At 44.4% G+C, this 24,646-nt stretch overlaps 1 protein-coding gene across 2 annotated transcripts in view; it reads left to right on the forward strand.

Annotated features, from left to right (window-relative positions):
• Positions 1-24,646, forward strand: part of dpp10 (dipeptidyl peptidase like 10) — a 268,040-nt gene that overhangs the window by 112,209 nt on the left and 131,185 nt on the right. The window contains exon 1 of one of the 2 annotated variants that reach the window (XM_080478072.1): positions 16,703-17,153. The exons of the other annotated variant lie outside the window; for it this stretch is intronic. Within the exon in view, the coding sequence (XP_080334198.1) occupies positions 17,097-17,153 (57 nt within the window). The 5' untranslated portion in view covers positions 16,703-17,096. Of the gene's footprint in view, positions 1-16,702; positions 17,154-24,646 lie in introns of those variants that run through there. 2 annotated transcript variants of the gene reach the window in all.

A 24,646-nucleotide genomic window follows, 5' to 3' on the forward strand; every position in this document is an offset into this window, starting at 1 on the left:
ACAGTATCGACAGCTTCAGGACTCATTTGGACAGTAAAGTCTTGCATCATCGTCTCCGACCGGCACAGCACTGCTTTAAAACGAGATGAAGGAGAGAAGCCTGGACCTTTTTCCTTCTACTGACTCTCCGCTGCAGTGCTCGGAACTGGTGCAGCAGTATATTGTTATAATGAAGTGTGAAATGTTGGACTTTATTGATCCCAGTGGGGAATTCTGGCTTTTCACTGGCACTTTCATCCAGCCGGTGGTGAGCAATAGGAAGGAGCTCCGGGGTCCTCGTCCTGCCAGTAAAACACATTCCAACCTTTAAAGGGGATTTCACTTCCAGAAAGGACAATCCTAGAAGGAGATTTTTGTCATCCATAACACATATTCACCAATGGTTCGCTGTCTGAACTGCATCTTCTACTATGACCGTGAAGTAGAGTGGGAGTCTGCAACCTGCCGTTCTGGAGCCACATGTGGCTCTTTGGCCCGTCTGGAATGGCTGCCTGAAGCTTTCAGAAAACTTTACCTCAATAAAAAAAAAAAAAGTTCCTGATTTTATTTCATTTACACATAAAATGTCATTTTCAAAAGAGTTGAACTTTTAACTATTTGCTAAAAAGTGCTTTGAAACAGGCACAACTAAAATACAGTGCTATAAAGTAAGACAAATTGATAAAAAAAAATATTTTAAAAATGTGGAAAAAGAACTTAAAACCACAAGCAATGCGGGTGAGGGGGCAGCTCAAACAGCTTAAAGCATAAAACTAAAATGACTGGGATTAGTAAAATACTTATTTTTTTTAATTGGCCCCCAAAAACACTGCTTAAAAACAAGACAAAATGCTTAAAGTGTCAAAATGGTGTAAAAATGAGGGAAAAATCGTTTTCAGCGTGCGAAACATTTCCACTCATTCCTTTTCACGTACCTGAGAAACCGTACACTGAGAAGAGAAACCGACCTGCTCTGGTATTGACGGTTTGTACGCTCGTCCTTTGATAGAGACCAAAAACAAAGGTTGCGGCGTGGTTCACCCTGAACAGTCTTCCAAGCAGAAGCAGGTTTCCTGTTCAGGCTCTGTGGTGTCGGCACGGCGGAACGCCTTCTGTCTGAGACTCCTGAGCTCGTCGAGACGTTTCGAGGTGATGTGCTCTCGATTGAAGACCCGGGGGATCCGCCAAGACGGGACATCTCGTACTTTTACATCTTCGACGATGTGCAGAGAGTCAGTAGAGCGATTTGGTCAAAGTTTTTGCTTCTTGGACTTGCCTGTGTTTGCTGAGAGACTGTGAAAGAAAAGGGAATCGATTCTGCGGGTGCCAGAAACAAGTTTTTAAAACTGCCCGTCAGATAAAACTCCTGCTTTTCTCCTTAACCTACAGCCTCCACCAGGAAGGTGCCGACATTGTTTATTTCTTTATTTTTTTTGTATTTTTTCTTTCTCACACATTAGTGAGAACACATGCATTTCATATCAGTAGTTAACAACTGGAACCGTTCTGACACATTGTTTGCCATAGAAAAAGGTAAATATTACTCATACAGTGTTAATCAAATTCACCCATTCACACACTAATGGAGGTGTTCGCCATGCAAGGCGCTCAATCCATCCATTGGGGGCAGTTTTGAGGTTCAGTGTCTTGCTCAAGGACAGGGGGAATTGTTTTGATGGAGAGACAACCACTCCACCAACCAATACCCAATAATAGTACTGAACTCAAACTCAATTATAACTCCTGCTTTATCTCTCCCAGAGTATATTCAGTAGAGTTGTTTGGTTGTAACAGTGGTATTATGTTCTCATGTGCTTGAGGAACAAAATGACAACAATGGCGCAGTGTTGTTCTACTATCTCAATGTCCTGGTTAATGGAACATCCTCACATCCTTACAAGCGTTTATAAAAGAAGACCATTCATTTCCAAATGATGCTGAAATATGTATAAGATGGGATTTGGCCAGACTTCCAGTATTACTCACTCTGTGCCCAGTCTGGGTGTGTGATGGCGATGCGTCCATAAACACGTTGAAGCGTCAGCCTGGGACGTTTTGGAAACCCGACACTGATTGTAGAAACCGCAAATAAAGCTGAGGAAAACAGATGAATAGGAAAAAATCTGATTCATTTTATGGCTTAGTTTTCTAATAAACGGGCATCTCAATCTGAGGCAGAGCAAACGAAGAGATATTTATGATTCTGAAAGGTTGTTTTTTTTACCACTCTCTATTAATTAAATTAAATTGGCAATGTTATTGACCAATATTGACATTGTGTTCATTAACTATATGATTAAAAAAAAAAATCTAGAAATTCAGTTGTGAAATGCTGAGTTTAAGAAACTGTGAAACATCTGTGACACGTTATCCAACATGTCATCATCGTATAAAGGTTCTAGAATTCTACCATACTTTGTTGGGTTCATATCTATTTCTAATATCTGGAGGTATTCCTGCCGGAGCTTCCCTGTAAACGTCCTCCCACTGTTTCATCTGGGCATTTTTAGCGAGTAAACATTGATCCGACCAACATTTCGAAATGAAATGACGTCTCACAATGAGCACATTATCTACAAGCCACAGTATTTACTTTCTTAATTACATTTTATTTCATTCAAGGCACTTCCAGCATTTATACATCGTCTGCATTGAAATGGTAAAAGTGCTCTAATGGTAATGCTAACGCACAAAGCAACGTTAGAGGACCAAGAACGGAGCCTTGGGGAACTCCATCAGGACTGTGTTTGACAGTTTCGTACAACCCAAAAGTTTTGACAAAAATGAACCAGCTGTGTACAAAACCAAACCGTCTCCAATCTTTTCTAAAACTTCCACTCCATTGAAGACAAAAGAAATTAGGCCTGATTATTATGAGCAGCGATTCTTTTCAAAGAAAAGAGAAAAAACATGCTCGATTAAATGCTTCAATTTTTCCGGTGGACTTTGAGGAACAGCAGGGTGTGTATTACTGAGACTTGTTGACAACTTGTTGACAACTTGTTGACTTTGCTAATCCGTCACCTGTGAAAACAGATTAGACAGAAAAACAAAGCTGGAGACGAGTGGCGAGGCTGCGTCTGGCGGAGCGGCGATGGCGAGCCTCTTGTTACGTTATCCCCCCCCCATAGCGTTACTGAATTCCACTGGCGGGAGGAAGGGAAAGGAAATGACGAGGCAGTGTCGCCGGCAGGGTGATAATCCCAGCACCGCCACGTCCAATAGTATCAACCAATTAGCGTTAGTCGACGGAGCGCCTTCAGAGGCCGAAGCTGTGTGATGCTATTTCCTCAATCAGCTCAGCCGCCGCATTCATCCTGTCTCACAACATAATTGCAGTTATTACTCCGACACGCAGACACAGGTTAGATCATGAAGCTATGACTGTTGTGTTGCATCAGGTTGTTGTTTTTCCCTCGCTGCTCCGTATCGAGCTACGATGAGCTAAATCATCTCTGTTTTGTTGCCTCGTTCTCTCTCTTCGGGGGGGGGGGGGGGGGGGCATGTGCAGTAACAGCGCTCATAGCCTCCGGCAGTCTCTGCAGGAGGGAATCGTGACCATGAAAGAGGTTTTCCACTTCGCGGATACAGTGGGTCCGCACACTTGTGTCGTGTAAACGGACCCCCCCCCCCCCGAAAGTGAAGAAAGTTTTTGCGGACCCACACGTGTTCGTTGTCGTGTGAACGGGGCCGGAACTGTTCGTTATTGTGAATCATTTGGGAGAATTCTCCTCGTGTGATGAAAGCAGCTTCTGCTGGTCATTTGGTGTGTGTGTGTGTGTGTGTGTGTGTGTGTGTGTGTGTGTGTGTGTGTGTGTGTGTGTGTGTGTGTGTGTGTGTGTGTGTGTGTGTGTGTGTGTGTGTGTGTGTGTGTGTGTGTGTGTGTGTGTGTGTGTGTGTGTGTGTGTGTGTGTGTGTTCTCGCAGCCCGGGGCAGATTGTTTGAAAAACCTCAATAGCGAAGCCAATTGACCGTTTTGATGTCGGTATTCACGGCGCCAGGGAGCTCCAATTGGTGCAGATATGCAAATGAAAACTGCGGGGGAGGGTGGGAGGGTGGGAGGTGGGGAGGGGGGGGGGCTGCCAAACAGCCAATAATGGATGGCTTGAGTGATAAATGTGAATAATACAGACTATCGTGTATTTTTGACGATACACAGCTAGCTTGCGGAGGCTCCGCTGAGGATGGAGTCGCCGTTTTATCTCACAGCTTCAAAGTTTCAGCATTTTTATCTCAAAAAAAAAGAAAAATCTCTTGCATTTATTTGCATCCCCTTGCGTAATAACCAAGAAGGCATTTCATCTGTATTTGTATTTGCAGCTGATTTGATCCAGAGAGAATACCATGCTCAAGCATTTCTTGTCCTCTCCCAGAGTCTTTTGTGTCTCCATGTGAATCCCAGACCGACTCAGTGGTGTGAAGATCAGGCCTCGGACTTCACAAGCTTCACGTCTCTGCAGCAGGACGTCTTGTTCTTCTGCATGGCGCCATCGCTGGAAACTCCTCTGTTTGTGTAATAAACCCTGCAGTTTTCCGGAGCGCAGCAGACTCGCAGTTCTGTTCCAGCTGCTTCACAACGTGATTCAGAAGTTTGGGAGAAGCCTTCTCCAAACAAGTGCATATCTTAGAGTAAAAGTACCAGCAGAAAAACAAACTGAAATGTCAACTTTTTAACTTCATTCTAGGACAAGCAAAGAGAGCAGTGTGCCTCAGCCCAGGAAAACCTCTGCACTGTGACGTCAATGTGTTCGTGACTAAAGGTTGATTTTACTTTCTTGGAAGTTTCTTGACTTGGTTTGTGGGGTTGTAATATACACAAATGTGTATGTATATATATTTATTTATTTTTTACCCTCACCAACGGAAGTGTTTTTGTCTGCCTGGATTCATTCATTGGTTTGTATATATGTATGTATTTGACCAACGTTTCGCAAGAATCTACTCGCCCAAATTCCATGAACTCTTCATAGACGACTTGTCATCATCCAAAGACCAATTCATTAGATTTTGGGACGTGAACGGCGAAACTTTTCTGAATAAATCCCCCAAAAACTCCCAAAAATAATTTCCCATACAAAGCGGATGCGAGAGGTACCTCATGGAGGAGATCAATGTCTGTTGCCACGGAGACGCTCCCTACTCCAGCAACATAGAAACCTTCTTTTTGATCTTGTGTGTCGTTTCCCTGCCGCCTTGTTTGAGACATGAACTGACTGATGGTATAGAAGCTCGTCTGCAGACTGAATGAGGATGTGGAGTGAAGGTGAAACGTGTCTCTTTAGACTGGCAGCAGTGGGGTGGGGGTGGGGGGGTGGGGGGGTGGGGTGGCTGAAGAGCCCTGGGGAGGTGTTCTGCTGAGGTGTCTGCTGTTGATAAAGTATTCATGACCCGGAGGCAGCTCAGTGCAGACACTCTGGAGCTCCGCGCCCCTGATGAAAGTTTCATGACTGAACTCCGTCCACGGCGTAAAGCGGAGAGCGGCTCCACATTCAGAGCGTCACATTAATGCAGCCGCCGCCGCCGCCGCCGCCGCCTCAGACCGCAGGACACATCGCCACTCGTAAATCTGCAGTAAATATCAAAGTCGGGTCTCTTCACGTTCATGTACGCTTCTTGTTTTAATCATCACACGACATTAGTGTTGCTTTTGAAATACTCGAGTAAAAGTACTCTTCTACAAAACTGCTTCAAACATACAGACTGGGGACGGAAATCAGCCCGTCAGGTGTTTCACTGCAGTCTGTCACAAAAGTATATTTGATTTACATACTTTGGGATTACAGTGTCTGTGTTTCAAACTAAAGTGTAATAAATCAGCAATCAAACCAGGATTCAACTTAAATATATATATATTTTAAACTAGGGATCCGATCTAGTATCGGTATCTGGTTCCGATATCAACGTAATTCACGGATCCATGAAGCCTCGTCTGCTTCATGTTGCTGAAATGATCCACTGTGTTTCCCTGCCACCGCTCTGCTCGCTGGCTGCAAACTGTGGACTGGATTTCCTGAAGGGAGGTGGGTCTCAATGACTACTACTACTACTACTACTACTACTACTACTACTATTACTACTAAGGACTACTAACCTCAAGTTGCCTTTTGGGAGTAGACATGTACACATTACTACATTTCATACTTTATTGTTGAGAGGAGTTTATTACAGCCTCATATAAAATAAAAAATTATGATAATATTATTAAACCAAACAGCTCTGGTATCAGAATAGTATCGGTATCGGCAGATATCCAAATTCAGGTATCGGGATCGGAGCGGAAGTGAAAAAAATGTGGATCGGTGCTTCCGTACTTCAAACTGTAAGTTTCAACAACGATCACACATGAGGGTCAAATCTCATGGTAACTCATTGATCGTTTTAATTCTGAAACTGTACCTCGGTCGGTAGAGCCAGTTGACTTTTAATTACAAGGTTGCAGGTGCGATCCCCCTGATTCGCATGTCGAATCGCCATTGAGTGAGGATCTTACATGTGTGAGAGTGTGTGTGACTTACTGGCGAGGAACGGAAAAAAGAAAGTCATTTTTAACTTTGACACTAAAGCGACTTCAATTTTCACTGCAGAATCATTTGTGTGTCTTCCTCGTCATTTTTACACTTTTTTTTTTTATCCCACACTGGTTTGGTCCCATGTGTCACGTGTTTGAAATCCATATTTTAGGGCTACTAATGTTTAATTTGACTCATTTCATGTTTTTAATGGGACGACATTAATCAGACGTTCCTTCTTCAGTAAACAGGAGCTTAATGAAATCGTCAAAAAGGGGAAGGAGGCAGACAGAAAGAAAAACACACTAAACTCTGCCTTTATTCTTTGTGGCAGTAAGTCAGCCTGCTTGGCTTTGAAACCTCGACGCTCTCTCTCTGCCCTGGCGCCTCAGAAACGAAGCGGCGAGAACCTCGGCAGACGGCGATCGAGCCGGCGCTCCGTGTGAAGTGGCGTAAAAAGAGAAGTGCGATCCTGCAGCAATCTGAGTGCAATCAGCGCGCGAGCCGAGCTCCGGGCGCCGCGAAGCGCCGACTAATCAGGCTGCGATCGTCTGCTGAGCCGGTCGGAGATTGTCTCAACTCGCCTTCAAGTCTTCAACTGGAACTACTCCTTGTTCCCCGCGGCGTTCTGATCCGGGTTCTTCATGTGTCGGTCTGTGTGTAGCTACATCTGTTGTTTGCCTTTACACTGTGAAACATATCAAGTATTTACTGGAGGAAGACCAAATGGTTTAAGAGTTAAACGGTTTGTTTTCAGGACCAATTAAATGAAAGAATCCACTTCCAGGACATTACATTATATGTTTGACTATTAATTCAAAATGAGGACACCTATTTCATACACAGAGGCAAGAAAGGAATGTCAGCACTTTAAAATGTCGACTAGTCTTCATCTGAGGCTGCTGCAATGTGCTTAATCGAATGCCACACAAATAATTTCATATCTTCAGTAAACATTGGATTAATGGCAGTAGTTTGAACACGTTCCCCCAGAAGCTGAATGATGTTCTGGAGAAACTGAGTCTCTGTTGGACTCGGGTTCAAACTGGAGTGTCGTTCCAAAAAGTGGATTCATTTCCACCTTTAATCTCTTTCTCAGAGTGGCTCCTCCACTGATGTTTTCAGGCTCGCCAGATAGTGGAATCTTAATGATGTTGGAAATTTACTTGAAAAATTGAAATACGATTTTAAATGTCATGTTTTAGCTTGAAAGTGTCCTTCGTTACCACGCTGCGTTGGACTCCGAGGTCGTCCTTCTTCTTTCCTCTCCCTCTGTTGATGCATTTCAGCTCTTGGATTCATGTTTTTGTTGTTGTTGTTGTTGTTGTTTGGGGTCAAAGTGCTCTTCGCTCTCAGTACTAATATAGTCCACTGTCTACTTGACAAAGCTCATTCATTCAGAGCCGACAATATTATAAGAAAAGTAGAAGTCAATGAGAACAGTGACTAATTAAAATTTCCATTCAATTTGTTTCTGTATCTTCCATTATCAGCAGAATAGTTCAAACTAACCAGGTCCACTTGTTCAGTCTGATTTGACTCTTTTCTTTATTCGTTGCTGCGTCTTTCTCTCCTCAGAGGCGCCGCATCGTGTTCCAAATGATTTGTGCTCTTTCAGAACAGCCAGTTATCTAATCACGGCTCCAATCAGGCTTTTCTTTCTATCGCAGACTTATACAAACGCGTAAAACCCCCCAAATATCAACCTGTTAGATAAAGAAAGTCTGCAGAAGTTTGAAGCAAAATAGAGTCAACCTTCACCTTTAGATGAAACGATCCTCCAAAGGTTATCCTACAGATTCATCATCCGAGCGGCTCCGAGCCGAGTGTCGCTCACTCGCCGGCAAAAACAGACAAACTCCATTAGTTTCCCTCGGGAAGCGGCGCACACAAGCAAAGGTTAAGAGGAACTTATGCTGATTCAAGCTCCACTAATGCACTCAACACGCCCTCGCAAAAAAAAAAAAAAAGAAGAGATTCTTCTTCTTTTTCACTCTGTGTGATTTTGATCCTAAACTTATTACCGGAACAAGAACAGACGCTCGTCTGACCTTGGAGGCCGACCACCTGCTGCAGTTTGTACATTTGTTCCACGCCGGGTTTACTTTGGATTAATTCCACGTCTCTGACATTCTGAAAGGAGAGCGGGTCAAACAGACGGTGTCGATATTTGAGTGTCAGTGTTATAGGTGAGAGATATGTTTAGTCTGCGCTCAGTGGCAACGTGAAGGTCTTCCGCTGGCATTTCTCACCGTCCCGGGAAGGATTTGACAAAGGATTTAGTCTGTGACGGAGACTGAAACCAGTTCTTACCGCTTACCCGTCTCTGAAAGCAGAAATCTGAACTCGTTAATGAGGAACTTTCCCAATAAGGTTCCAGAAGAGAGTCGCGTCCTTTTAAATCTGTTAAACATCATTGCTCATGGACTCTGAAGGTTTCCTCCATAAACCACGGCTTTTAGGTGTTTGTTTTCTTTGTTCTGATCATATCGATGGAAATATAATGAAACTTCTCCCACTGTTGACTAAAGAAACATGAAAATTCTAGCAAATAATGTAAACTTACTGCATCTGTCAATCGAGTATCAATTAATCTCACACATTGTGTGAATTTAGTGTGGTTAATTGTACTTTTGTTTCATGAATGAAACGTTTTTGTAATTTTAAAGATTATAAGAGAATCAAACTAAGTAAAATAATTATAAAACAAATATAAAAAATAATAACAGAAAAATGAAGTAAAGAAGTTTTTAGTCAAGTATGCTACCTGCTAACTCTTAGCTTTAATAACTGACTAACTCATTGCTGATATTTAAATTCCAGTTAACACAAGTTGCAATCTGCTTTTCACTTGTCGAGTGAAATAAAAATTGACTATTTTTACCAAAGAGTCTATAATTTCACCATTTATCTTGTTTTTCAGTCTGACACATCAGGATTTGACAAATTTAACATTAACGAGCGATTCCAGTTCAGATCACAAGAAAACATTTGGCCTGTTTAGCCGGAGACAGTGGTCAAAAATACAACCACAGATATTATACTTCCTTCTTCCCCTCTTCCTTCTTCTTCTTTGGCAGTTTGCCTCCATAAAGTTGTATTTCCCATCTGCTGGTTCTATCTATCAACATCGTTTCCCACCGCTCTCCTCGTCCCTGATGACTGTTTCCCTTCTTCTTCTTCACTGAGGTTCAACAGCAGTTGGCATCCGTGAAGTTGCACTACCGCCATCTGCTGGTTGCAGCTCGTCCATACCATTCCCGCCTCTCTCTGTCAAAAAGATGTTGAATTCTATTTTGTAGAAATCACTGCAAACCAGGAACTCAGAACTACTCTGATAGGAGCACAAAAATTTTAAACATTTAGTATTTTTGTTGGTTCTTCATAAACTCGCCCAATGCTGTGTTGCTAATGTGATTTTGCGAGCAATACGGTTTCTAGTTTGGTATCGCTGATCTCTCTAATGTGATTTATGAAGCAGGAAATTGGCCAAATATTGAGGGGATCTTGTTGTCGGCCATGCTGAGCGCTCCTGAGTCCCACTTCTTTCTCCTGGGCCACATGTTTAACATCTGTATGATGTGGAACAGCTAAATGAAGACTGATCGGGGATCAGGTTCGTGATCTGTAAATATTTAAAGCTTGATCTCCAGTCAGGAGTATTTTAAAGTTACGGGCACAATGACCCATTAGCAGTACCGTGTCATTTCACCAACAGTAATAGCAGTGGGTTTTAATAACAGGCTACAGCAGCCTTGACTGGCAGACGAGAAGTAAGTGTGAGTGAAATGAAGACGAGCGAGAGCGTCTCTGAGGGAAAAAGGACCTCGGATAACCAAACGATCAACTCGGCTCTTCATCATAATCCACCGCTTGGCGGCAGCGAGCGGAGCCGCCAGCGGACTTGGACCACTTCCCTCTCGAAGTGGATTGATTATCCCCATCCACGAAATGGAGTGGATCGATTCCTGCCTTTATTATAATACCAGCAGACTGGTTTTTCAGCGCGGACATATTTCCCACTCTGCGCCTGTCAGACGTGATCCGTCTCTACACGCGGACAACAAATAGTGGAAACCTCAGGTTCATTCATTTTCATAAAGTCACCCAAAGACTTCGGCAGAATGATGGCAGTGGTGGCGCTACTGTACTGAGGCAGGAGCAGCGTGACTTGATTGTTCACGCCTTCAAACCGGGACGGTCCAAGGTGAGAACTGTCCCCGATGAGATTGTGAGATTGAACTTTGCGGTTCTTCGAGAGTTTGGATAAAACACAGCCGACGGTTTTCTGAGCCGTTCTGATGATCCTCTGGAGAACTTTCCTCTGTGCAGCTGTACTGAGCTGCACCACATAATAATGTAGTATGTCAGGATACTCTGTATGGTACATTGATAGAAGGACACCAGCAGCCTCTGTGGGATACTCTGGGTTAGACAGTAAGGTTAGGGTTAGGCTTTAGGGTTCTAGGTTCGGTGATAAGGTTAGGCGTTTGGGGTTGGGGTTAGTACTCTGGGTTCGCCGGTAAGGCCAGTACCTAGGGTGAGGGTGAGGGGGAACTCTTTGGCAAAAAAAGTGAACAAAACTGGCAGGATCAACATTTAGAATCTTTATGACTTGAGAACAAGCCGCTTTTTAAAAGACAGTTCATCATTTGTCTGGAACTTTTATGTGCATTAACCCAAAACAGTCCCAGTTACTTTCAAGGTAAATTAAAAATATTTCATGGAGCATCTAATGAAGAAAGTCATGTGATTGTGAAGTTGTGAATGTTTTCTGTTTTTCCCTGAGACCTCAATTCGTCCAGTGTTAATACCAACAGGTGACATGTTGAGTCAAAATGACAGCCACGCAGTCAGGGTACTCACTTGGAATATGTCTGTGAAGTGTGCTGTTGATGGGCACCGTCTCCACCGCCGCACTTGTTTTTAAGCACATAAACACCTCGGAGTGGAAATGCCGAAAATCTCAAACTGCTGCAAAGAGCCGTTACGCTCGGCTGGAGTGCAAAAGTCAGAGTATCGACAAAAAAAACAAAAAAAAACACCAGTGCGTTCCCACGGAATTGAGTTAAAAGTTTTCTCTCAGTGGAGAGTGGAGAGGAAACTATTGTGAAGAGGACAAAAAAAGAAGCTGTGGACATAAAACCTCCCAAATATAAGAAGATCTCAAAGAGACTTCCTCTGAATGTAAGTGGCACTTTGATGGTGCTCGCAGGCTGTGTAGTATAATTCACTGCAAACATAGCAATTTAGCTGAAAACATCTTATGAGCTGTAATTAAAAAAGTTTGTTGTTGTTGCTTTTGATAAATCGTATCTGTCTTTGACTGCTTCAGTCTCCTCCACTCACCAGTTTGGGTTTTTTGTCATTCATAGTCGTGATTGTTTCAATATGATAAGATATAAGATATCCCTTCATTTATCTCGCATGTGGAGAAATTTGCAGTGGTACAGCAGGATAGTACAGAGAAAGAAGCACCCATAGCAGGAACTAAAAAAAGCAGATAAAAATACAATATAATAGAAAAATATGCACACGGTGCCTACAAGTGTGAACATGTACAGAATATGGGGGTGGATGTATTTTACATAGTAAATACGTTCTTATAGATTATTGTAGTTATTGCACCACTTATTGTCCAGCTGGAGTGGAGTGATATTGTCCGGTGGTGGTGTGCAGTGGTCTACTGGGAGCAGGCTTGGTTGAAGAGTCTGACTGCAGCAGGGAGGAAGGACCGGCGGAGTCTCTCCTTCAGACACCGCGGGTGGAGAAGCCTGTCACTGAAGGAGCTGCCCAGTGATGTGACGGTACCATGTAGGGGGTGGGAGACGGTCTCCATCAGGGATGAAAGCTTCTTCAACATCCTCCTGTCTCCCACCACCTCCACAGGGTCCAGGGGGCAGCCCAGGACAGAGCTGGCCTTCCTCACCAGTTTGTCAAAACTCTTTTTAAAGATTTAACTCTTTTTCGTACTCAGTTCCGTGAAATGTGGTTTTGTGTAAAATTTAAATGCAGAAAGGAAGAACAGAGATCAAATATATACAGTAGGAAAAATGACCATTTGTGCAGCATGAAATGCAAATTATTTCTTTTGTATGTTGGGGGGGGGGGGGGTTTGGGCCTGAGGGGAGAAACTCCTCTTCATCTTCTCAGTTTGTGCCTTCAGGCGTCTGTATCGATGGCGGAAAGGAGAGGAGAGGAGAGGAGAGGAGAGCGTTACTGCAGTGGTTTGAGTAGCAGAGTCTTCTCAGCATTCGACCTGCATGGAAACGTCCTGCAGGTTTGGGAGGCTCGTTCCTGCTGAGCGCCGAAGCTTCCCTCCAGGATGGCGCCGGCGCCCGTTTGACGGGAGGAGAATGTACAGATGAAAATGTCAAAAAGGTAGAGATGCCATGTTTACGCCGTTTCAAGTGAAGACGGAAAACGTTGGTGGTGTTTTGGGGCTCTGGTGACACGTCAACGGTCGTCTCCATTAAAAATGTCTGTAAACGCAACTTCTCTGAAACGCTGCCACTGCGCTGCACATCACGACGGTGGAAAACTGTTCTTCTGCACATGCTCAGTAGACGGACAGTAAGAATAATCTTTTCCTCCAGAGTGTCGTGAGTCGCCGTCCAGATTCTCCTGGGACTTTGTACTTTTATAGTTGAGAGTCACAATAAGAACAATCCAACTTCATCGTCTGTCCATCAGAATGTCTGTGTACTCGCCATTGTTATCGTTTATGGTGTATTGTTGTCTGCTGGCATGTGTGTGTGGTTTCATTGCCCCCAACCAACAACCAACAGCGCCAACTAGTGGTCCAAAATGGTAACTACACTGTTTTCAGCATTTCTGACATTTTTTTGTGTGAACGCACATCGCTTTCAAAACCTTTCTGAAAAGAAAGGATGCATTTTCACTTGAAGTAAAACGTAAAAAAATGAATATTCAAGCATAACTACCTAAAAAACAAAGAAGCAATAAGTACAAATACTGTGGTACCCAGAGTGAATGACACGCATGTAGATATTTACAATTTATTTACTGTGAAATTGGAGTCAAGAAAAGAACGTGAAGTCAAATCGTGGCCACACTCAACATTAAAACATCAGTTATAGTCGTGTAATATACGGTACAGATGGTAGTTAAACTCATGTGAAATGACACAAGTGCAAACAGAAGAGACGCTTGTACTTTCTGCACTCCTGGGGATTACTGGCTGGATTACTGCTACTCATTGAGATCATTTCTCTCTCAGGTGTGTGTGTGTGCGTGCGTGCGTGCGTGCGTGCGTGCGTGCGTGCGTGCGTGCGTGCGTGCGTGTGTATTAGCTCTCACAATCCTTAACAAGCTTAGAAAGTCAAACGCAGACAGAATGTCTATCGATCTTTGTTTGGTTCGGGCGTTAAAGATATGAGCCTCTAATATCACAGCCTCTCCTCGCCGTGACCACGTGGCCTTCCTGCTTGATGAGACTGTGTTTCTGTTAACCACAGTTATGTATCTCTGGGTTTCCCTCCGAGTGTCGTACAGTTTCCTGCTTGGCGAGTCTCGTTTCTCTGCGAAAAGCTCCACAAACTGATGCAAGCTGCCCGTCAGCCACGTCCAGATCCACTTTTAATGACCATTGGAGCATCTGGTTTGAGGCTGAGCAGAAGAACTTGTGAAACAAAAGCTGCTTTCAGACCGCAGGAGCTTTTACCAAGTACCAGGGACCGTCACAGGAACTTGATGCTTTTCCACAAATGGTACTTCTGTGTTTCTGTGTAAAAACAAAGGAAGCTGGTTTTATTCCACAGGAGCTTTTATCAAATTCCTGGAACCCTCATACGAATTTGATGCATTTTGATTTTGTACTTTATGTTCATCAACTGTTTGTACCAGGGTTTCAGTCCAAATAGCAGGAACTACGACACAAACATTATGTGTTCCAGCCAATGGCACTAAGGTCGAAGTCCAAGTACCGTATATTCTGGACTATAAATTGCTCCTCAGTATATATGTTGCACTAGTGGGAAAAAATGCGTAATGGGAAAAACCCCATATATAAGTTGCACCCGACTATAAGTCGCATTTATTTGAAAATTAATTTCACAAAATCCAAGACCAGGAATAGACATTTCCTGTGTAAAGGCGAGTTTTTCAGTATTTTCAACAGACAGAACGGGACAGAAGCTCACCATAATACCAGCTGTGTTGTATATTTTGATATATAAGTTGCTGCTCACTATAAGTCACAGGACCAGCCACACTATGAAAAAAAAAAGGTGCGACTCATATTCAGGAAAAAACTGTACCAAGGACAATCACAGGAAAGTTTTGTTTATGAACCGATGGTTCTCAGTCCAAGTACAGGAACCATCAAGGGAACGTCTTGCTTTTCTACTGATGGTACCAGAGTTCAAACTGAGTTATTTACTCCACTTTAATTCCCTGGTTGTATGGGAGTACTTCTGAAGAATCAAAAACTTAATTTTGGGCGTTGCAGTGCTCAACATATCTGATTCAGAGATCATTTAGTTTAGCAGCTGTGAGACGACATATTTTCTTCATTCATTGATTTTGTGCTTTGAACTAATGGGGGGACTCAAATGGAGGATCCATCTTGTTCCAATGGCTTTCCTCTTTTCAAGTGTTGTATTAAATAACCTGCTTATGCAATAATACACTGAACAAGTTGAACCTCCTCTTGTATTTATGGTCAACAACTTTGTCGCATGCCTACATTTCCTTTGCTTGTCTCGATTGTTTCTGAGCAGTTTGCAAAGGGAAATGAGTAAATGCTGACTTTACACCCCACGTGAGGCTGTGGCGTGCACGTTTCACCTCCTCAATAAGAGCACGCCAGCTCATTTCACGTTCAGCGATGCAGGAGCGGAAGGCAGCGGTCCACAGCGCGGAGCAGGACTGGTGTGCCGAGGTTTCAGCACCGCGGACAGCTCCCGAGAGGAACCCGGTGTTGTGACGAGTTCTGTATGTGTGGAGGATTACGTCACTCCTTCAGGAGTTTGTGCAATGCAACACTGGTTTGCATCAGACCCTGGAATCCTCCGGTGTTTTTAGTGTTCCTAAGATACTGAAAAAAAAAACAACAACTCTTTAAGCTGGTATCGCTGAAGGATTACCCGAATCTTGTGTTGTTCTGTATTTTCTATTGTTTTTGTTTTTAAATGATCCTCATGTGTTCTACCTCTATGTTCGTCCAGGGACTGGAATTACAAACTAGCTGAGGCTGTAAATGTTGTGTTGTGTGGTTGTTGGTATACAAAGAGACATCCAAACAAATAGCATCAATGAATAAATAAACTCGGCGCAGTGTGCAGTATTCCATAAATAAACCGTGTTTTCATTTCAATAGCAAGTAGAAATTTGAGTATTTTTGTCTGTGTATTTGTGATAGCTAGATTTTACTTTATTGATCCCGGGGGCGGGGGGGGGATTAAAATGTCACATCAGCCAGGTTAAGAGCACGTATACAGATATAATACCATAGAAGCACATTAGAAACTACAGGTAGTAATAAATATAAGAATATTTTAAAAAGTTAAAACTAAACAGTGCGTGTGCAAATAAAAGCATGAACACATCACATATAGTCACACACATACAAAAAACTGGTTTGTACATATTTTGAGACGCTTCTGTTTTTATTGACATTTCCAAAAGGCGGTAGGAAGAAGTACTTTCCATCCTGTGATCAGCCGAAACGAAAGAGAATTTCTTCTTGCGAGTATCAACTGAGCAGGTTGAAACTCCACAGTCTACCTGAGCATCTCCATCCCTTCCACAACCACAGTGGACCATCTTCTCATGGAGACTCAAACCATCTCAGACTGGCTTCTGGACCACAGTCTCGGGTCTCAGTCCATCAGAACTCCTCTGGGATATGGAGGAACAGGAGATTCACTTCATGGATGTTCAGCCAACAAATCTGTGTAAAGTTATCCTGACAACATAAACCTCCGAGGAACATTTACAGAACCTTGTTGAATCCAAAACGTCCAGAAGAAACTAGGTTGATCTAATAAAGTAAGATAAAGCTGCATTTGTAGGATGCACTTGAAGCTCCGCCCCTGCTGCTGTAAGACATTTTAATGTGTTCCTAATTTTTTATTTAGAGCCCCCCCCCCCCCCTCTCTCTGGAAACCATCAAAAACCCACTTGAACACCTTCCTCCTCCTCCTCTTCCTCCTCCTTCCCTACGTGTGGGACTAGAGAGAGAGAGAGAGAGAGAGTGAGAGAGAGAATATTTCTCATGCTCACAGCTCCTTCGTGAGCCAGACGCGCAGGAGAAGAAGTGTCTGAAGGAGCAGCAGGAGGAGGCGGAGGGTTAAAATGTGACAAGTCTTTGGCTTTTCTCGGTTTGATAACGAGTCGAACTCTCCCCTCCCTCGGCCGGAGAGGAGGCTGCTGTGCCCGGGCTGCTGCTGGCTGCTCGCAGAGCTTCAATCGTGACGGATCCTTCTGCTCCGCCGCCGCGCGCACCGCCGCTCGCCTCCTTTCTCCTTCCTCCTTCCTCCTCCTCCTCCTCCTCCACGCTCCCATCGGAAGAGAATCAGAGAATTAACACAACGGGGATCCGTCCCGGTTTTGCCAGCAAGTTTTTAACCCTCGGAGGAGTTTACAATGACAGCCACCAAGGAGCAGGCGAACCAGAGAGGCGGCCAGCCGCAGCAGGATGAGGTGGGCGCACTGACACACTCACTGCAGGCTGACACTTCACGCTCAACTCTGCTCGAAAATCACGTCTTTCTTCTTCTCCACGAGTCGCACACGGTTTGGTTTGTGTGTGTGTGTGTGTGTGTGTGTGTGTGTGTGTGTGTGTGTGTGTGTGTGTGTGTGTGTGTGTGTGTGTGTGTGTGTGTGTGTGTGTGTGTGTGTGTGTGTGTGTGTGTGTGTGTGTGTGTGTGTGTTTTCTTAATTCATTCATTTTTTTTCTGAGCCGGCGGCTCCATCAGCATCAGTTTTCTGAGCACAGAGGAGGAGGATGAGGCTGCACGGTGAGGGGCCAAAGCAAGTTGGGCTTTGGTTGACAGTGGGGGGGGGGGGGCGGGCTGTCACAGAGAGGGGGGGTGAGGGGGGTGGGGGGGGACTGCGCAGGGCGCATTGTAATTCAGCCGTTGCCTCCTGTCAGCTGCCCCCCTCCTCCTCCTCCTCCCTCCCTCCTCCCCCGACACCTTGAAGAGAGAGCAGTCCTGGAAGATCATTTTGCAACCCTCCCTGAAAGACACAGTATTGCCCCCCCCCCCCCTTTTCACAGAGGCACGAGCTTTACGCGTGGCACTGCGCGCTGTGTGGACGCACTCATTACAGTGGATAGAGGGTGGGGGGGTGGGGGGGGGGGGTGTAGGGGGGTTGTTTGGACACCTCTGCACGGGTGGCGTTGCTGCACTCTGCAATCATTATTTATTTATTATTTATGTTTATTTTTCCAAAGGGATGAGCTCATGCAGGGCTGCTCATATTAAACGTATTGCCACCACATGTGACCTGCCACAACTGAACAGGCACTGGAGTGTATGACGTTGAAGTCTGTGTGCTTTGGGATTTCCAGTTGGACTCAATTTGTATATTTGATTAGATTTTTCCCTCGTATATGTGCAAGTTCAAAAGTGCTCTGTTGTTTATACTCAATTTTCCAGAGATAAAGTAGAAATAATGAGGTTGAATACTGTCTGATGTCAACACAAGCAGAGCAGCAATCTGATTGGCCAAATACATGCAGCTTATGAATGTACAGTGCATGCAAATATATAGATTTATAAATAGATGCATATTAGGATGAATTTGCTCTGATCTGGTTTCTAATTTTGGGAATATTTGGATAATTGTCTCATTCAATACATCAAATCCCCCCCCCCCCCCCCTTCCTCCACATTTAACATGTAATCTCCTGACTTGCACCCACACTTTGTTTCAGCGTCAAACTGCTGAGCCTCCATCACCATCAATTATTGATTCCACCCCCCTCTTTCTATAAATGACTAGTTTTCACTGCAGGCACGCACAGCATCCACACTGTACTTTTCTATAAAGACAATATCTCAATTGTAATCTGCCTCCGAACACGTTCTGGGCGCTCTTAATTCAATCCAGCCTTGTAGCCTTATTCTAAGAAATCAAAACCTCGGGCCTCATAATTGAGTTTGCAAGCCTGAACTATTCGGAGGGCCTCGCGGGAGTCGGCGGTTGGAATCCCACGTGCTCCCGGCTCCTCTTAACAGAGGCTGCTCGGCGGCCTCGGGGCCGTCTTCCAAAGTCACGTTGTTGGTTTTCCTGTGTGTGTGTGTGTGTGTGTGTGTGTGTGTGTGTGTGTGTGTGTGTGTGTGTGTGTGTGTGTGTGTGTGTGTGTGTGTGTGTGTGTGTGTTGCTGGCTGATTTAATTAGTGATGATACTGTAGCGTCTGATCACAGCTGCGAGGTCTCGTTGATGAGCCGGCTGTCGGTGCAGACAGTGTTTTGGTGCTTTTTGTGAAGCTGCAGGGCGCCGTCGTGTGTGTGTGTGTGTGTGTGTGTGTGCGTGCGTGCGTGCGTGTGTGTTGAGGGCGTATGGGCGTCAAAGTCATTTGAGTTCAGGGGCCACGTACAGATGAGTCTGAACTGAACGGAGAGTGGAGTAATGAATGTGCATTACAGTTGTTGAGAGTCGGATGGTGACGGCGGTGGTGACGGTGGCGTGCACGATGGTGGTGATAAAAAATGAATGAATCTGCTTCACTCACTGTACTGAGCTGTGGCGTGTTTGAGGAGGAATTACACTGGTCAACCTCTGATGAATGCTGAACTGTTCTGTCCTTCATTCGTATTTAGCCTAAGTTGAGTGCTTTAGCTGTCGCTCCAAGAAGAAATGACTGTCAGTGTCACGGTTTTGTAAAAAAATTAAATAAATAATAGCATCAGGATGAAAACACCAGGACGGATTATAACGAATACCAGAGAAACACTTTAGATTATTCTTTACGGCTTTGTTTTAGGTTGCTATAAGGTTTATTTGTGCTTTTCCCAGCGCGTTGCTACGACTGTACAGGATGACTTACAGGGTATCTGCGCCTGCGACGTGTCATCTCTCCGTTAACCAAACTGCCTCCAGACACGCAGTTTCTTCAACCACAACTTATTGCTGGTCTGTTTAGCAAATCACCAAGCTCATGACGCTCCTCCTCCGTGAGCTTTGGGATATATAAAAAGAGGACACGTACAGCAAAATATACTGCCTTCGTGAATCGATGCGTATAATTCATCAGACTTTTGCGACATTCACTGCGCAGGTTGATACTGTCAATAATGAAACTGTAAATTTTCAACATATTTTCCAGCGCTAATATCAACAAATCTGAGGAAATAATACGTACAATCTTAAATCCTCTCCGCCACAGCTGCACAGTTTCTGCAGCCTCCAGCTTTCATGGTTCCTCTCTTCTGAAGGCTTGTGTGCTGATGCTCGTTTGCCAACTTTACGATGATGGAGGCGTCATGTCTTGATGTTGATACTCTTAATAAGACGCTTCAATCCTTTCAGGGAATCAAACTAACACTGAAAGTTCCAGGATGTGATGTGTTTAATATCAGGCTCCGTTCAAACAACAATATTCCAAGTGAAAACTATTTTTTTTTTGCATTCTCGTTTTAGAAAAGTTTTGCGTTTACATGTCAATGGCTCGAATATGATGTCGTTTTCATGTTTGGCCACTAGTGTGTGCTGTTGGTTGTTATTGTATTGAAGTACAGTACACTAAAAACATTTTAGATGGGAGAACATGAACATTCGTATGGATGGATGATCTAGTTGGATTGTTATTACAGTGACTATCAAAATAAAACTACCAAGTCCCAGGAGAATATGGACTGTGAGTCATGACACTCTGGAGGAAAACGTTGTTGTTATTGTCCATCTACTGAGCATGTGCAGAAGAATTTTTTACTGCGACCTTGGTCGTGACCAGTAGCAGCATTTCAGGAAGGTTTCATCCCCCCCCCCGTTACCATGGAGACAGAGTCGGGGCGTTTTCCAAAAGTTCCACCTTGGAGGGCCGTTTTCAAAAAATTGCGTTTTCAGTCACTCCGAGCCTCCGACATCCAAAATGCAACAGAGTTTGTCAGTTTTCGCTTGAAAACGTTGTCGTATAAACGGAGCCTGAAGTGTCCGCTACCCTTAAGAAATGTATTTTAAATAAATCTGTTTTGTTTGGGATTTGTACCGTTTGCGTCTCTTTTGTTTTGGCCGAACTGAGTTCTACATCTGCTCAATTCCACCACCTAGTGTACAAGTGTGGCATTACTAAAGCCCACACCTTGCACCTTTAATGTCTATTTATAATGTCTATAATGCGTGAGGCCTTTTGAAGTCTGTAACTTCCTGATTTATTATTTTTTAATCCCTGAATTTCTACGATCTTCAAGTGAGCTGGTTTGGATCTAAAAATGGCGGCGGCACACAGTCTGAGTTTTGCGTCGCTCTGGGGAGGTTATTGCGTAACGCACGTGTCCCGGCTTGTCAACCCGCGGTGTGCGTGCACGGCTCTTAACAGAGTTACTCTTCATCAAAGTTGCATGGCGACGCCGGGGGAATTGCGGGAAAGGGGGAAAAAAAAACCAGGGGGAGATCGTTAAATAATAGGTGAAGGAGAGGAATCAACCTGAGCCGCTCCAGTGAAGGACTCTCCCTCTGCTGCACTTAAACCCTTTGTACTTTCACTGAATGCGTTTCTTTGTGACTTTGGCGAGATCGTTGAGAGTTTTTTTCTCTCGCCGCGCTCACAAACAAAATAACGTTGGCAGGAACTGTGAGGCGCAGAAATCCATAAACTCTTCAACTTCTTTTCTTTTCTTCTTTGAAACATCCTTGGTGCCGCAGCCGCAGCCGTCTCACTGTTGGTTTGGCTCCTGAACCAGCCAGAACAAATTTCACTTCCACACCAAGAAAAATCGTAAGAAGTTAAATGTGCAAAAGATATATTGAAAATGATTTTCTTCATGCAAAAGGCCAAAACACACAGCTTAGTTTATTCTTCACATCCTTTATTTTAATACCGATGATGAATTTCTGTTTAGTTTTTTTTCTTTTTTATGATAAACTAAGCCGTGTGAGATTATTCCCCTTGGATAGTAGTTTTAACGATTTAATAGAGAAAGTTAATTATTGCAGAGAATCTGCGTGGATTTAAAATGTGTGATGATGGTAATTAGCAACCAATGATACCACGACTACTTTTGGTGGGTATTTATTTATTTTTTATGGCTCCTGATGTGAGGAACAAAGTCTGAAGGGAGTCGAGTAAAAGGACATGAATCGTGATCTTGATCGCGGTAAAAAAAACTCTTGTCACTCCATTTATTGTGCAGTTGCACATAATCAAACACAGTTATCATGGTATCAAATCATATTAGTCCCAGTATGCACGCTTTAATAAGAGCTGAGAGTGAGTTACCTTGAAGATACTATGAAAATGGTAAACAACGATGTAGTGTAATTGGATTCGGCACTTTCCGTATGCGTTCAGTAGTCTTTGTTTATGCCCACACACACACACACACACACACACACACACACACACACACACCGTTTTAGTGTCGGTTTGGTTTGAAATCTGCCCGGAAAACCTTTCCGTTTCCCACATTTGTCTTGTGGTTTTCATTTCGGGGTTAAGAGTTAAAAACCTGTCCGTGCACGCCGATTCGTCCGCTCCGTCCGCTCCGTCCGCTCAGTACAGGCTGTCCACTCTCATGGCGTCGCCTCGCCAGAGCTTCTACTGGAGGTTTGATGCTGGAACCTCACAGAGTTGGCTCAGTTAGTAGAGTGGCTCGTCTCCCATTCAGAAGACTGCAGGTTCGATCTCCCAATGTTCAGACAGAATGTGAAAGTGTTCTTGATGAGGGATACTGGACCGTTAATTGCTCCTAAAGGACGACGGCAATCACCATTGGTGTGTGAACGGGTGACTGTGAATCCCTGAAGCATCTCGTGAAAGGAGTGGAGAAGTGAAATGTACCCACCACAGATGAATGAAACATAACCTTACAGCTTTGATGCTTGAATTTACCCATTAGTTGAATTTGTTTCCTAAATCTCGCCAGGGTCTTCCAATGCCTGAACTTAAACCTCAAGTTTTGATGAGGAAACCAAGTTTTTTAGGGGGGGGGCATCTAAACTTTCTAATCTCTCTGGGACAATGAAGCTGTGTTTTGTTTATTTCAGGTAGAAACAAACCCCCCCAAAAAATAAAAGCAAATTCCTTATTGACTTTTTGTTTCCCACCACACTTCCTCTGGTTCTACTTTTATCAATACAGTTACGAGGAGCCATTCTTTATTGTAGATGCTGTGTGTTTAGTAGTGCTATTCTAACAAACCTGATTCAAACAAGCAACCTCACACCAGTGATCCAACACTGCACCGGTACCTGGGTTTCTGCTTTCTGTACATTGTGTCTGATGCTGCTATAAAACCTTAAACCAGGAGAAGTGCTGCTGTCGTTGGGTCGTAGGCCGAGAGAAAGATGTGCAGCTTCTCTTAAATAATGTCGGGGATCCGGTGAAAGCAGGCAGCGGTGGAACACTGCAGCCGTCTCGGTGATGCAGTGGTTAACACTGTCACTTCACAGCCTGGAGTCTCTCAGTTTGAAGGCGTCGGGTGAAATTGGCTCTCGCATTCGGCTGTCTGCCCGTCCAGAGACAGGATTGGAAATTGCCTGTCTGAATTGTTTTCTCTCCCTCCCGTGCATGTTTCAGCCTTCGCCTGGCACACACGATAACCTGAAGGACTTTAGATGTAATAATAGCTCCGTGAGCATGTGTGTAAATGTTCCTCATGTGTCACTGCAGCCCTGATTTGGCTTTCTGAAGAGAATACAGTCAACTTTGACCGGGAGCTCCGTGTGCCCTGGAAACAGACGGTTTGGAGAGGAATCGGAGTGAGGCGACTCATTTGGCACCGGGCAGTGTCAAGCTGCGTCTCTGCCTCCTGTAACTGCCGACATAATGCAGCCTGACTGAAGGGGGCGACCTCTCCGAGTGACCCTGGTGGCGCCGGACTCAGCGGTCCGCCTGACAGAGCGTCCTCCTCGACTCCGGTAATGAAGCCATTGTTGCTGTCCTCCCTCCGGACTAAAGGGAAAAGCACTGGAGGGAAAAGGGATGCCAACCCTGTCGTGAGTAAGAGCTGCGCTTTCACACGCTGTGATCCCCCGGCCTGCAAAACTGTAATTCACACTGATGGAGAAAATGTCCATGACACGACTGCTGCTGCTGCTGCTGCTGCTGCTGCTGCTGCTGCTGCTTCACAGCAGCGTCCAGGACAGTGGCAAAGCAAAAGGAAGGCAAGGAACAGAAAACAGAGGAGATCAAGGGAGAGACAAAGGAGGAAGGGTTCTGTCGGAGGGGGAGAACGTGGAGGTCAAACTGTGGGAATCGTTAGCAGATGATGAGGAAAGAGATGAAGAGGACAAAAAGAAGCAGGAAGTGGTATGAAGGTGAGGGCACATCTGAGTAATACTCAGGTTAGGAACTGATTTAGTGGACGATAAATCTGTGAACTTCCTCTGAAAGATCTGTAAAACCCACTGTGAGCCAAGCCGTCATTACAAATCATCGGCGGATTGGAGCAGGTGAACTCCGAGATGTCCTCAGGAGGAGGTGGAAACCCGAAAGAGATGCAAAACAAAGGTTTAACTCATGAAGCGTCCAGAAACTTGTGGGTACTTTACAAGAAAGTTCCCTTGTGGAAGTATTCTGTTGGTGAATGACGAACTGAAAGTCACCTGGCAGGCTTTTCTTGGACTACTTTGTTTAAAAGTACTGTATGTACTTTAAAGGGGTCGTATTATCCAGCGTTTCAATACTTTCACATGGTCTCATTGGTCCAGAAACCTTGTGTTCAAAGTTTCTAGTTTTCCTTGATTTTCCTCCATTAGAATATTGGATCATAGGAGCTACATTCAGAATCTGCTGTGTCTGTGTGAGCTGGACTGGCTCCGCCCACACATGCCTATCTTGGGAAGAGGAAGAAGTACTTCCTTTCGTGGTGCCATGTGCCAGAGCAGAGCTGCTTAATTGTGGGAGGAGTCAAAGGGAGGGCCTACCTTGATTGGGATTGGCTAAACCCCAGATGACACTATATAGGGTTTGATTTCTGATTGGCTGATTGGAGCAACACACTTTTTAAAACCTGAAACAAGCCGG

Source organism: Lipophrys pholis, assembly GCF_963383615.2.
Source record: "Lipophrys pholis genome assembly, chromosome: 13".
Lineage (NCBI taxonomy): Eukaryota > Metazoa > Chordata > Actinopteri > Blenniiformes > Blenniidae > Lipophrys > Lipophrys pholis.